Source organism: Populus euphratica, unplaced genomic scaffold, assembly GCF_000495115.2.
Source record: "Populus euphratica unplaced genomic scaffold, PopEup_1.0 scaffold1164.1, whole genome shotgun sequence".
NCBI lineage: Eukaryota > Viridiplantae > Streptophyta > Magnoliopsida > Malpighiales > Salicaceae > Populus > Populus euphratica.
Genome location: NW_011501018.1, coordinates 52,443 through 63,820, shown reverse-complemented (window position 1 = coordinate 63,820; position 11,378 = coordinate 52,443). Strand labels below are relative to the sequence as shown.

The following is an 11,378-nucleotide window of genomic DNA, read 5'->3' as shown; positions in this document are numbered from 1 at the left end:
GATAATATGACCTTTTTTTTTAATTTTTTTAATTATATAAATAAACAATAGATGATAAAAAAGTTAAGTTTAATTAAAAAAACACACCATACCAAACTCAGAAACCAAGGCAACCTAGGTTACTCTGGCATACCCGCAAACCATGTTAACCTTATAAAAAGGAAAAATAAAAGGAAATAAATTATGTAATCAAATTCTTAACCACTTCAATATTAAAAAATGAAAGTGACAAAAAAATTTTGTTTAAAAATCATAACAAAAATTCAAAACCATAAAGAAAAAAAACTGTGGATTTATATTGTCATTCATAGTGCAATATGTGTGGGTAAACAATAGTTTCCTCACACCCTTTAATTTTTGTTACTTTATAAAGTTTAATAACATAATTTTTCTCTAAAACTATTTTTTTAACTATATAAAAAAAATAGAATATAAAAAATTCAATTTTAATTAAAAAACTATCCACAAAACTCGTAAACCGGAGCAATCTAGGTTACCTTAGTAAACTCGTAAACCATGCTTAACCTAATATAAAAGCAAAATAAAAAGAAGCAAATTACAAAGCTAAATTCTCAACAATTTCAATTTTAAAAGTGAAATCGATAAAAATAGATTTAAAAAAATATAGCAAAAATTCAAAAAGAAAAAAAAATCAAAACACTATGGATTATTATTATTATAATTCATAGTGCAATAGGTACTGGGTAAACAGTAGTTTCCCCCACCTCCTTTAATTTTTGTTACTTCATGAAAATTAATAATATAGTTTTTCTTTAAAACTTTTTTTTTAACAATATGAGAAAAAATAAACTATAAAAAAATCAAGATTAATTTAAAAAAACACACCACATTTATAAGTTATCTTGAAAAACCCGCAAACTACGCTAATCCTATGGAAAGACAAAATAAAAAGAAAAAAATTATAAATCTAAATTCTTAATTATCTTAATATTATACATTACTTTTACATATTTTATTTTTAATTAGAAAGAAGGAGGCGGTTGAAGATTTAGGCTGCATCTATATTTTTAAACACCCTTATATAATAAAAATAAATAAAAAAATATCTAATTATTTTAATATATTTTTAAATAAAAAAATATTTTAAAAAATAACTACTACCAAATCTACAAACACTCTTATATAATATAATATAAGGAAACCAACAGAGAAAAGTGAAATGACATGTTATTTTTTCTTTCCTTGAACGGAAAAATGAAGTTGTTCATGTAAAAATTCACAACTGTACAGCAGGTTTCCTTTGGAAGAAATTGCAAGTGCCTAGCACAGATGACCATCTTTTCTCGTGGAAACTTCCTAATTTCTATTATTATTGTGAATGTTATCTCATTCAAGAAAAAGGAAATCATTTTACAAAGATGGAATGGTCCACGTCAATGCTTGGATGGAAAAGAATAATGCAAGTCCGCGTCAAGGCAAGAAGGCCTGGAAAAGAGAATCAATGCATGGACGGAAAAGAAAACCTACTCCCCGTGGTCGGAATTTTTCTTTCCTTTTTAACATACATGTGGTGGGTACCCAACTTCATTAACACTCTGTTGATCCTAATTTCCATCGGCCTCTCCTGCACAACATTTATGTATTTTGGTACGAAACACATTTAATTCTCAAAAATAGTTAGGTGAATTCAGGCTTTCTTTTCATCAGTTTGGTTATTCCACTCTATATTTTCTTATCCGAGCGGGAAAAATCTCTAATTCTGTAATATTTATTATTTTGGTACGGTTGAGAATTACATCTCAAACAATCGTTTTAAAAAAAATTAATTTTTTTTATTTAAAATTAATTTTTTTTATTTTTAAATTATTTTAATATACAAGTATTAGTATACTTAATTAATAAATCATAAATATTATTGTTATTGATTTTATCTAAATATTTTAAAGAGTTGTAAGATTGTAATCCCAAATTCAAACAAAAAAAATGCTTAGACAATCAAATATTTAAGAAAGTACCATTGCAAATTATTTTTGACATTATAAAATTATAATATAAACAATGTAATTTCTGAGAATTTGAAAGTGGCTGTATAATAGCTTATATAATCTGAGGATAAGCAAAAAGATTTATGAGTTGTTGTTGTGTAGATAATAAAATAACTTTAGTTAAAGCTCTTCTTTGTTGGGCTAGCTATTGGAGATCTACTAAAGATTAAGTTGATGGTGGGAGGTTGATAAATCATCCTCTTGGTGTTTTAGTGATATCCATCATGGAAGCTTTATGTTAAGAATACAAAAAAGTAGTGAAAAAAAAAATAAAACTTTTATTCAAGTCCCTACAAACGATATCATTATTGAAGCTAAAAAAAGCTACATTGTATTTGAGCTTTCCTTACAAACGAGATATCATTATTGAAGCTAAAAAAAAGCTACATTGTATTTGAGCTTTCTTTTCAGATGATATCTATAAAAAATTCTCTAATACTAAAGTTAGTTTAGGCTATTTAAGTAGATATTATATAAAAACAGTGAGTAGAGAAAGAGTTAAGTATTTTTCTCCTGTTTTGAGATAAAAAAATCATCCTTATTTCTTCCAAAAACATGGAATATGTAGCTGGAAAAACATGAATAAATCTAGAAAATATCTATAAAAAAATTATGTGGATCAACCCATGAACATTAACAAGGATCCATTAACATTCCAAATAGACCAATTATAAGGTCTAAAACAAAAACATTGAAATAAATATTAAATAGACTAGTCTTGTAAGTTTTGGTCAAGGCGTATATTAGAGATCCCTTCGGGCATTAAGAGGAAGTCTTAGTACATTTAATTTATAAGTAAAATGGGTCAAATCTAACCTTATTTGGCCATGAACTTTCAGCAAAAATATTGTCAATTTTTGTGGTGTTTTCATTTGCTTTGTAGATTTCATACTAATTGTGAATTTTATATTGTGTATAGGAACATTAATTATTTTTTATAGGTATTAAGATATTTTATCAAAAAAAAATTTTATATCAAGTGTGAAGAATACACCACAGTAGAAAACAAAGAATCCAAACTTAAAGGACAAACAAGGTAGTGGCAAAGTTTTCTATATTTACAAGAGAATATTTCAACAACTTTAATTGTTTTTTCTAGCGATGGAAGGACAATTAATTGGATGCTATTTTAAAATTTAATTGGATGCTAATTTAAAATTTTATGGTGCATCTAAAACAAGTTTAATAAATTTTACTGGATGCTAATTCAAAATTTAAACCTACAAAATTAAAGATGGGAGCAAGCATTCTTGACGATCAAAAAGTTTTATGATAAAAGATAAAAACCATTTTGAGAAAAGAAGGAAACAAAAATCTCCATATTGGAAAAAAGGTGGTGTCATGGATGAACTGGCCGCAAAGTAATTGAACGGACATGATGAGCTGGTTTCAGAATACTGAATTGAAGGGCTATTATTTCCTACTCCAACCGTAGTATTCATGTCGCCATTAATGAAGTTTCAACCATGCATTATTACTTGCGGTTGCGACTTGTGCTGTGTGTGTGTGCGAGAGAGAGAGAGAGAGAGCACTCGCTACAGCGGCTTGAAATTTGTGATTGCTTTTACTCGAGCCAGAAAGAAACAAAATTAATCTAAACAGGAAAAAAAAATGGTTTTAGAATACTGGGTAAGTGACTTTTAGTTTTATCCAGAAAAAAAAAATTGTATGGTTTTTTTTTCCCCTGTGGTAGCTTTTATTTATATTTATAAAAGAGTTTATTACTACATTATGCAAAATACATGGAGAAATAAGGTTAGTTTTAATGTTAATGCTACATTACTAAAATGGTTTTAGAATACTAGCTGTATAGCTTGGGCTCTACCACTGGTTAGATAAAAAAAAATATTGAGAAAAAAAATAATGTTCAAATGAGATAAGTTGTTTTAAAGAAATGAGAAATATATATTAAATGAGAAAAATCAATATTAAATGATGAAAATAATATATATATATACACACACACCATCTCATCTTAATCCATAAAACTTGTGTCTCGAATCATTTGATCAAAAATATCAAATATAAAAACATTATAAAACTCAGTTTCTAACAAATTAAAATTGAAAGATAAACTAAAAAATTAATTCCACAAAAAAATAAAAAAACAATAATTAAAAGCTAAAAAAAAGTGTTAGCCCACTTATCTTGTCAAATCTACGAGTTAGGTTATAAATTCAAGATAATCCTATAAACAAATAAGAGAAAAACTATAAAGCCTATTCTAAAAAAAAAAGTCAACACCAAATAATGAGATCACAAAAGAAAATGCGTAAAAAAAATGATGTGAACATGTGACTTGGCCTATTTGATTGGAAAATCAAACCTGAAGAAACCACAAAACTTAAATTTCAATAAATCAAATGTCAAAGTAAGAAATTAAAAATACAACAATAATCACACAAAAAAATTCAAAAGAAAAAATAGCAACTAAATTAATTTTTTTTTTAAAAAGTAGATGAATGATAACTTTATATTAAAGGGTTAAATTGAAAAAAAAAACATATTTCATAAAAGAATTAAAGAAGAAATACCAAAGAGGATGATGACCAAATCTAAAAAAAATAAACAATTTTGATTAAATAATGAAATTAAAAATAATTCAAGAAAAAAATGAAAAAAAAAAGAATCTAGATGAAATCTGAAAAATAAAATTAAAAAAAAGGCTTAAATTGTAGAATACAATTGAAAAAAATAAAATAAAAGACTTACAAAAAAGTCAATAATAAAAATTAACAAGGACTGATACTTAAATACACCCAGCTAAAAGGACTGTTTTGAAATTTTAATTGGCATCTTGAATCTTGAAAAAGAGAGAGAGAAAATAAAAAAATAAAACAACAACTATGATTGTCCACCAAAACTAAAAATGCATCACCTATTGAGAGAAAAAACATTATAAGGAATTAAATGATACAACAAAAATAAATTTTTAACCTTTATATGACAGCACATGTACTATTGAACCAACGCGACTTCTCCCATATGTTTAATAGGGTTTTTTAAAAATATTTTTTTAATTAATGTGAAAGACTAATTTATCTTTTAAATAACTTTATTATAACAAAAAAATAAATTAAAAATACAAAAAGGCCCCCAAATAAAACTTAATTAAATTTTAAAAGTAAAGTTATTCTAGCAAATTTATTGTGCTAAAAATATAAAATCTAAAAAAAAAAAAAACCTTAGAGACTATTTTGGTGAAACAAATTTTTTACCTCTAAGTTTAGTTTTTTTTGGCTGATTTGATAAGAGGATAAAATTACCAATTTATTACTATAATTTACAATAATTTTTTTATACTACAATACATTCTCTTTTATTTAAGAAATATTTCATTATTATTATTTATGTATATATAGAAAGTGGGGTCTTGAGTAACTTTAATTTTGTTTTTGAAGCTTTTTATTAAATAAAAAGAATTTTTATTTTATATATATATAAAAATCTAAAGTATATATAAAGGGTGTGATCACGCAAAACAAGGCCAACCAGAGCCAGCCACAGAGTTTGAAACAAGATCTTCCAGTTCTGCTGCTGAATCTAATTCTGTGGCTTTTGTCTGCCTGCAATGGCTTCTTCTGTTGCCAACCAGCTCTTTCTCTTCTTCTGTCTATGGCTTTATACTCTCTCTTCATCTCAAGGTTCTTCCTAGCTTATAGCTTATTATACCTACCTCCCTGATCATTGTTTACTGTCTCTCTACCTCTTTTATTTCTCTGTTTCTACTTTCATTCTTTAATTTGGTAAAGAAATCTTCTATAGTTAATATACATATGAAAATGAGCACCATTTCAGGGTTTCTACACCATCTTGACAGCTTAGAGGAACGTTTCAGTGTTTATATTCTTTAAACTTGGCGTACATTGGCATGGATCGATGTTTGATTCATCCTCTATTGTGTTTTTCATTCACAAGTAGTCGGAATAAAGATTTAGTATAATGTATTGTCAATATAAGGATCATATGATTCTTATGTAGTTTCTATCTTTGTTTCAAAGAATATGAGAAACGATTGTGATTCATTCCATAAATTTCGTCATCTTCTACTACTTCTTTTTCTTCTTCAAGAGCAGAAATTAAGGGAAGTAGCCTCGAGAATGGTGGCTGAAATATTTTTCTATTTTTTACAGCTTAGACGGGCTGACAAGGGTAGTTGTTTGTGATTTGTGAGTGCATTTATTTTGTCATAAATGTAACTATCTAATATCCATGGGAAGCGTCGTCTATATCATATGATCATCAGTACCAATGTGTTATTTGATGTTTAAAGGTAAAATTGGGTGGGGGATTTCTTTGATTGACATGAAAATTTTGTTGCAATGCAGCTGGGCACCATTACTCTGAATTTAGATATCCGTTCATCAGGAAAGCAAGCTCATTCCCATCATCGTCATCCTTCTCATCAAGTGGTGGGGGTGACCATGCATATGACTATATAGTTGTTGGAGGTGGCACAGCTGGGTGTCCTTTGGCTGCCACACTCTCTCAGAAGTTTAGCGTCTTATTGCTTGAAAGAGGTGGAGTGCCTTTTGCCAATGCAAATGTCTCCTTCTCAGAGAACTTCCACTTAACCCTCGCTGATACTTCATCAACTTCTGCTTCCCAATACTTTATTTCTACTGATGGAGTCCTCAATGCTAGGGCTAGAGTTTTGGGTGGTGGTACTTGCATCAATGCTGGGTTCTACACTAGGGCGAGCACAAGGTATGGTTAATCTCTCTTTTTTACCTCACATGTGATAACATCTAGTCATCACCTACCACATCGTCACTGTTTTTTAACATTTTCTTTTTAATTTAATATTCATTATACTCTCATTGAACTTCCCTAGATCCCACATGAAGTTAATTAGCTCTGGTTTTGAGGCAGGGAGAGATGAGTTGGAAAAACAAATAGTAAAACAAAAAAGAATTTGGAGAAAAAGTTGTCAAATCTGGAGGAAGCATATATGAATGTGGGTGGTCATTTTTAGTAACATTAACTTGCGAAAAGCTGTTTTTATTTAAAAATAATATTATTTTTAATTTTTCTGTCGTAATTTTGATAAATTTACCTTAAATTTTTTAATTTCACTCTAAAATTTTTAAATAACCTTCCAGAATTTTCACAGTAATTCTGTAACGAGAAACACTATGCTAATTGCTAAGGGTGATTTGAAGATGTTTTTCTGCCTGGATTAGATGTTGATGCCGCCAAAATCAAGCATGTTATCATCAGTCATAACATGACGGAACAAGTGTTCTGTGCGATTGTCATTAAATTAGATCCAACAGGAGGACTCGCTATGGGGTCATACATTCAAGAAAATCGCTCAGGAATAGTGATATTCATGACCTTGTACGTCAATTATACAGAGCATTTATGGTTTCTTACCCAGCTGCAATGGAAGTGGTTTCTTTAATTTAATGCTGTGTCTGGGCTTATTTCAGTCTTCTTTGCGGCCATTCTCAAGGGGATTGATTGGTCAGGTGAGAGAGTTTCAAAGGGGAATCAAACGTGACATTTATTTTGACCCATGACGACAAATGGCCCTCTTTTAATGTACAGACCAAGACTCTTACAGCTCATCTTTAATAAAATTAGCCCACCACAACTCTTTCTGCCTCTCGTTATGCCACCTAATTTAGGCACGATTGCTTGTGTTTGGAATTACGAGTATAATATATATATATATATATATATATACATATATATATATTATTTTGATTGTAATTTTAAACTGTCTCTTAGCTGTTATTGTTTTTACTGATGGTGTGTTAATGTTTTTAACTTTTAACTAATCTCACTTATTACTTCAAATGAAAGAGGTTAAGGAAAGTGAAGCTTATATAATTAAGCATTCATCATTGTTTTTGGCGACAATCGAGCTTATAAATTAATCCATCATTGCATAAAGCATAGAGAAATGTGGCGACACACAATATTTCCTTTTGTAATATGAATCATTTGTAATCACGTAACTTGAAATCCACGTACGATCACTTGTTCTATTGAGAGTGGAAACTGCTGAAGTTATGCATTCTAAATTTGTAACGAAACCTTTGGAAAAGTTGAAGAAATTGTTTCTTTTCAGGTTTATACACAAAGTAGGCTGGGATGCAAAGTTGGTGAATAAGTCATACCCATGGGTTGAGAAGCAAATCGTTCACAGGCCTAAAGTTGCACCATGGCAGGTTGTTGTAAGGGACAGTCTTTTGGATCTTGGAGTGGCACCTTTCAATGGATTCACATATGATCACATCTATGGAACCAAGTTTGGTGGTACCATTTTTGACCAATTCGGCCGCCGGCAAACAGCTGCTGAACTACTTGCTTCTGCAGACCCTCGGAAGCTTACTGTGTTGGTGCATGCCACCGTCCAAAAGGTTTTATTTGATATTTCAGGTATGTATAACAAGCTTAATTAGTTGCAATGTTATGTAAATATCTCAACTACTGATCCTTGTGACTTGTGAGCTCATAATGTTTAACACAGGAAAGCGACCAAAAGCAGTAGGAGTCCTGTTCAAAGATGAAAATGGAAACCAGCATCAAGCATTTCTATCAAACAGCCAGAGGAGTGAAATAATATTGTCATGCGGAGCCATTGGCACCCCTCAGATGCTATTGCTCAGTGGTATTGGTCAGAAAGATGAACTCGAGGAGAAGAAAATTTCAGTAGTACTCCACAACAAGTTTGTCGGGAAAGGCATGGCAGATAATCCCATGAACGCAATTTTTGTGCCCTTTAAAAGACCAGTACAGCAGTCCCTGATACAAACTGTAGGGATTACCAAGATGGGTGTGTACATTGAAGCTAGCAGTGGATATGGGCAATCCAAGGATAGCATTCATTGTCACCATGGAATAATGTCTGCAGAGGTAAGAAACATTTCAACTAACATTGCGCCATTAGTATATCCTTTATGGTACTCAAGACAGATAGGGCATGACTTGAACCTGATTCCTTCCTTCCGTTCTTCCTCCTGCTATGCAGAGGAGAGAACCATTAGTCACCAAAATATATATATGTACGTTCACTGATGTGCAAACTTTATTGAAAGTTGTAATTATGATGTGATGTAACTCCTTTAAGCAATGATTTTGTTTAAGTAACTGTGGAATTAAAACATAAAATTCATTTTTTTCTATAACCAGATAGGGCAGCTATCAACCTTACCTCCAAAGCAAAGAACACCAGAGGCCATCCAAGCTTACATTAAAAGAAAGAAGGACATACCACATGAGGTATTCGAAGGAGGCTTCATTCTTGAAAAGATAGCCAGCCCCATTTCCACCGGCCAGCTCAGATTGATCAGCACAAATGTTGAAGACAACCCTTCTGTTACCTTCAACTATTTTAAACATCCACGTGATCTACAGCGCTGTGTTGATGGTATTCGCATGGCTACAAAGATGGCGCAATCAGAACACTTCAGAAATTTCACTCAATGTGACAAGCAGACCACAGACAAGATTCTTAACATGAGTGTCAGTGCTAATGTTAACCTAGTACCTAAGCATACCAATGACACCAAGTCCCTAGAGCAGTTCTGCAAAGACACCGTAATCACAATTTGGCATTATCATGGTGGGTGTCATGTTGGCAAGGTGGTGAACCGTGATTACAATGTTCTTGGTGTGAACAGGCTTCGCATTGTGGATGGCTCGGTATTTGATGAATCTCCTGGGACTAATCCTCAAGCCACAGTCATGATGATGGGCAGGTAAGATATTAAAAACCTTGAATTGAGAAAGTGGTTCTAAGTAGTGCTCTTTCCTTCTCAAGAACACAAGGTTACAAAGCTGTTAATTTTTACACAAAAAAAAAAAAATGAATGGTTGCTTGTGAATGCAGGTACATGGGACTGAAACTTTTGAGAGACAGACTAGGAAAAGGAGCTGGTGTTTAAGGGCTGATCAACCAGGAGCATGAGAGGAGCGATATTAGTAAGAATAGTGCAAAATGTAATGTAGCTCTATATATTTATTCTTAGAAAGCAGTTTGTTGCGCGTAGAATTGCTTGCAACTATATATTTCCATTATATTTGTGTCCTTAATATGTTGTCGTCACTCTGGCCCTTCTGGTTGTGAGCATCTTGAATCTATTCTTTCAGGTCCTTCTGCTGAAATATAAAGGAAAGTAATCAAAACCCTGCTTCAGCTTATCAAATTAATCGTTAGGTTCTGTTGAGTTGAGGCTGTTTATCTTGTCTAGTCTCTTTCTCATAATCTCATCTCTCTTTCCAAATACTATAATTTAGACCAGAAGACACTCAGTACAGTTTGGTAGCAGTTTCTTTGAACACTATAATTAAGGTTCGGTGACCATTGTGTGGATGAATGGGGAGTTAGGTGGAAAGAACTTATGAATATGGCGAAGAAAGTTCTGCTCGGCCATCTCAAAAACATCAAGAAGGACACCTTATCTCTAGCTCCTTTGGATCAATTAAATGATTGATGCCTTAGTAATGCAGTTGAAACACTTCAAAGAAACTCTCAACCTTCTGTACAATGAGAGGCGAGCTGCCACGGGCTTCAGACTATCACATAATCCAGTAAAATGCCAACATAAAAACAATTAGCATGGCTTCAGGTACAGGCTCCCAGGATAGCAAAGATTTCTACATAATAAATTAGTTCCGTGTGAATTGGGAATCAAAAACCTCACAATGTCTGCAGCTTTAAGATATTCTTGTCACTGCTTTTCACTGTCCTCCAAGTAGTTGGAATTAGCTGCAAATAATTGATAGTGCCTTCCAAGTAGGTTACACAGGTAGGTGAACTAGTGCATATGTTATGACTGATGACGGAATTGTATCTGCTAGCTGGTATTGGGTGTTTATTGTGTAATTAGACCATGGAAGTGGATAAAGATTGATGAAGAGTTAGGTTGAAAGAAGTTATTAACCCCACCGAAAAATGCAGTTTTACATTACTGTGAAGAAAGTATTTTGAATATGGCCCTCTAGCCAAGACAGTTGGAGCTACTTCTTTCTGCTGCAAATGATGGTAAACGAACTGATCCGAGGCAGGAATTTATTTCTTTTTAACTTCCTCCTACTTTCTGCAAGCTTTGGTGACTGATTGACACCTTCTGGTGGACCATCTCAGATCCATTAAAGCCAGTGACATTGATGCTAGTTCCTCCGCCAATGTATCCCTCATCGGCAGTTGAAACTCTTCCAAGAAGCCAGGTCATTTTTCATGATTATTTAAAACACTTTGAAAGGATACATCAGTTTCATGAGGTTCGGCCATTCATACGTTTCTCTAAAATTAAGTAAATTCCATACACAGAAGTGAAGGTAGAAATGGGATTCAATATGTGAACTGAGAATTGTCTGACACCTTTCGAAAGGAGCAGTGTTAACCCTTTTCGACCGAGC

At 31.9% G+C, this 11,378-nt stretch overlaps 1 protein-coding gene across 1 annotated transcript; it reads left to right on the top strand.

Moving 5' to 3' along the window:
* Positions 1-5,478: 5,478 nt before the first annotated feature.
* On the top strand, positions 5,479-10,049 carry LOC105117059 (protein HOTHEAD-like). Its single transcript, XM_011014601.1, has 6 exons — positions 5,479-5,650; positions 6,335-6,713; positions 8,083-8,393; positions 8,485-8,870; positions 9,147-9,715; positions 9,847-10,049. Exons 1-6 carry the CDS (start codon positions 5,578-5,580, stop codon positions 9,899-9,901), a joined length of 1,773 nt encoding a protein of 590 aa, XP_011012903.1. The 5' UTR covers positions 5,479-5,577; the 3' UTR covers positions 9,902-10,049.
* The last annotated feature ends 1,329 nt before the right edge of the window (positions 10,050-11,378 follow it).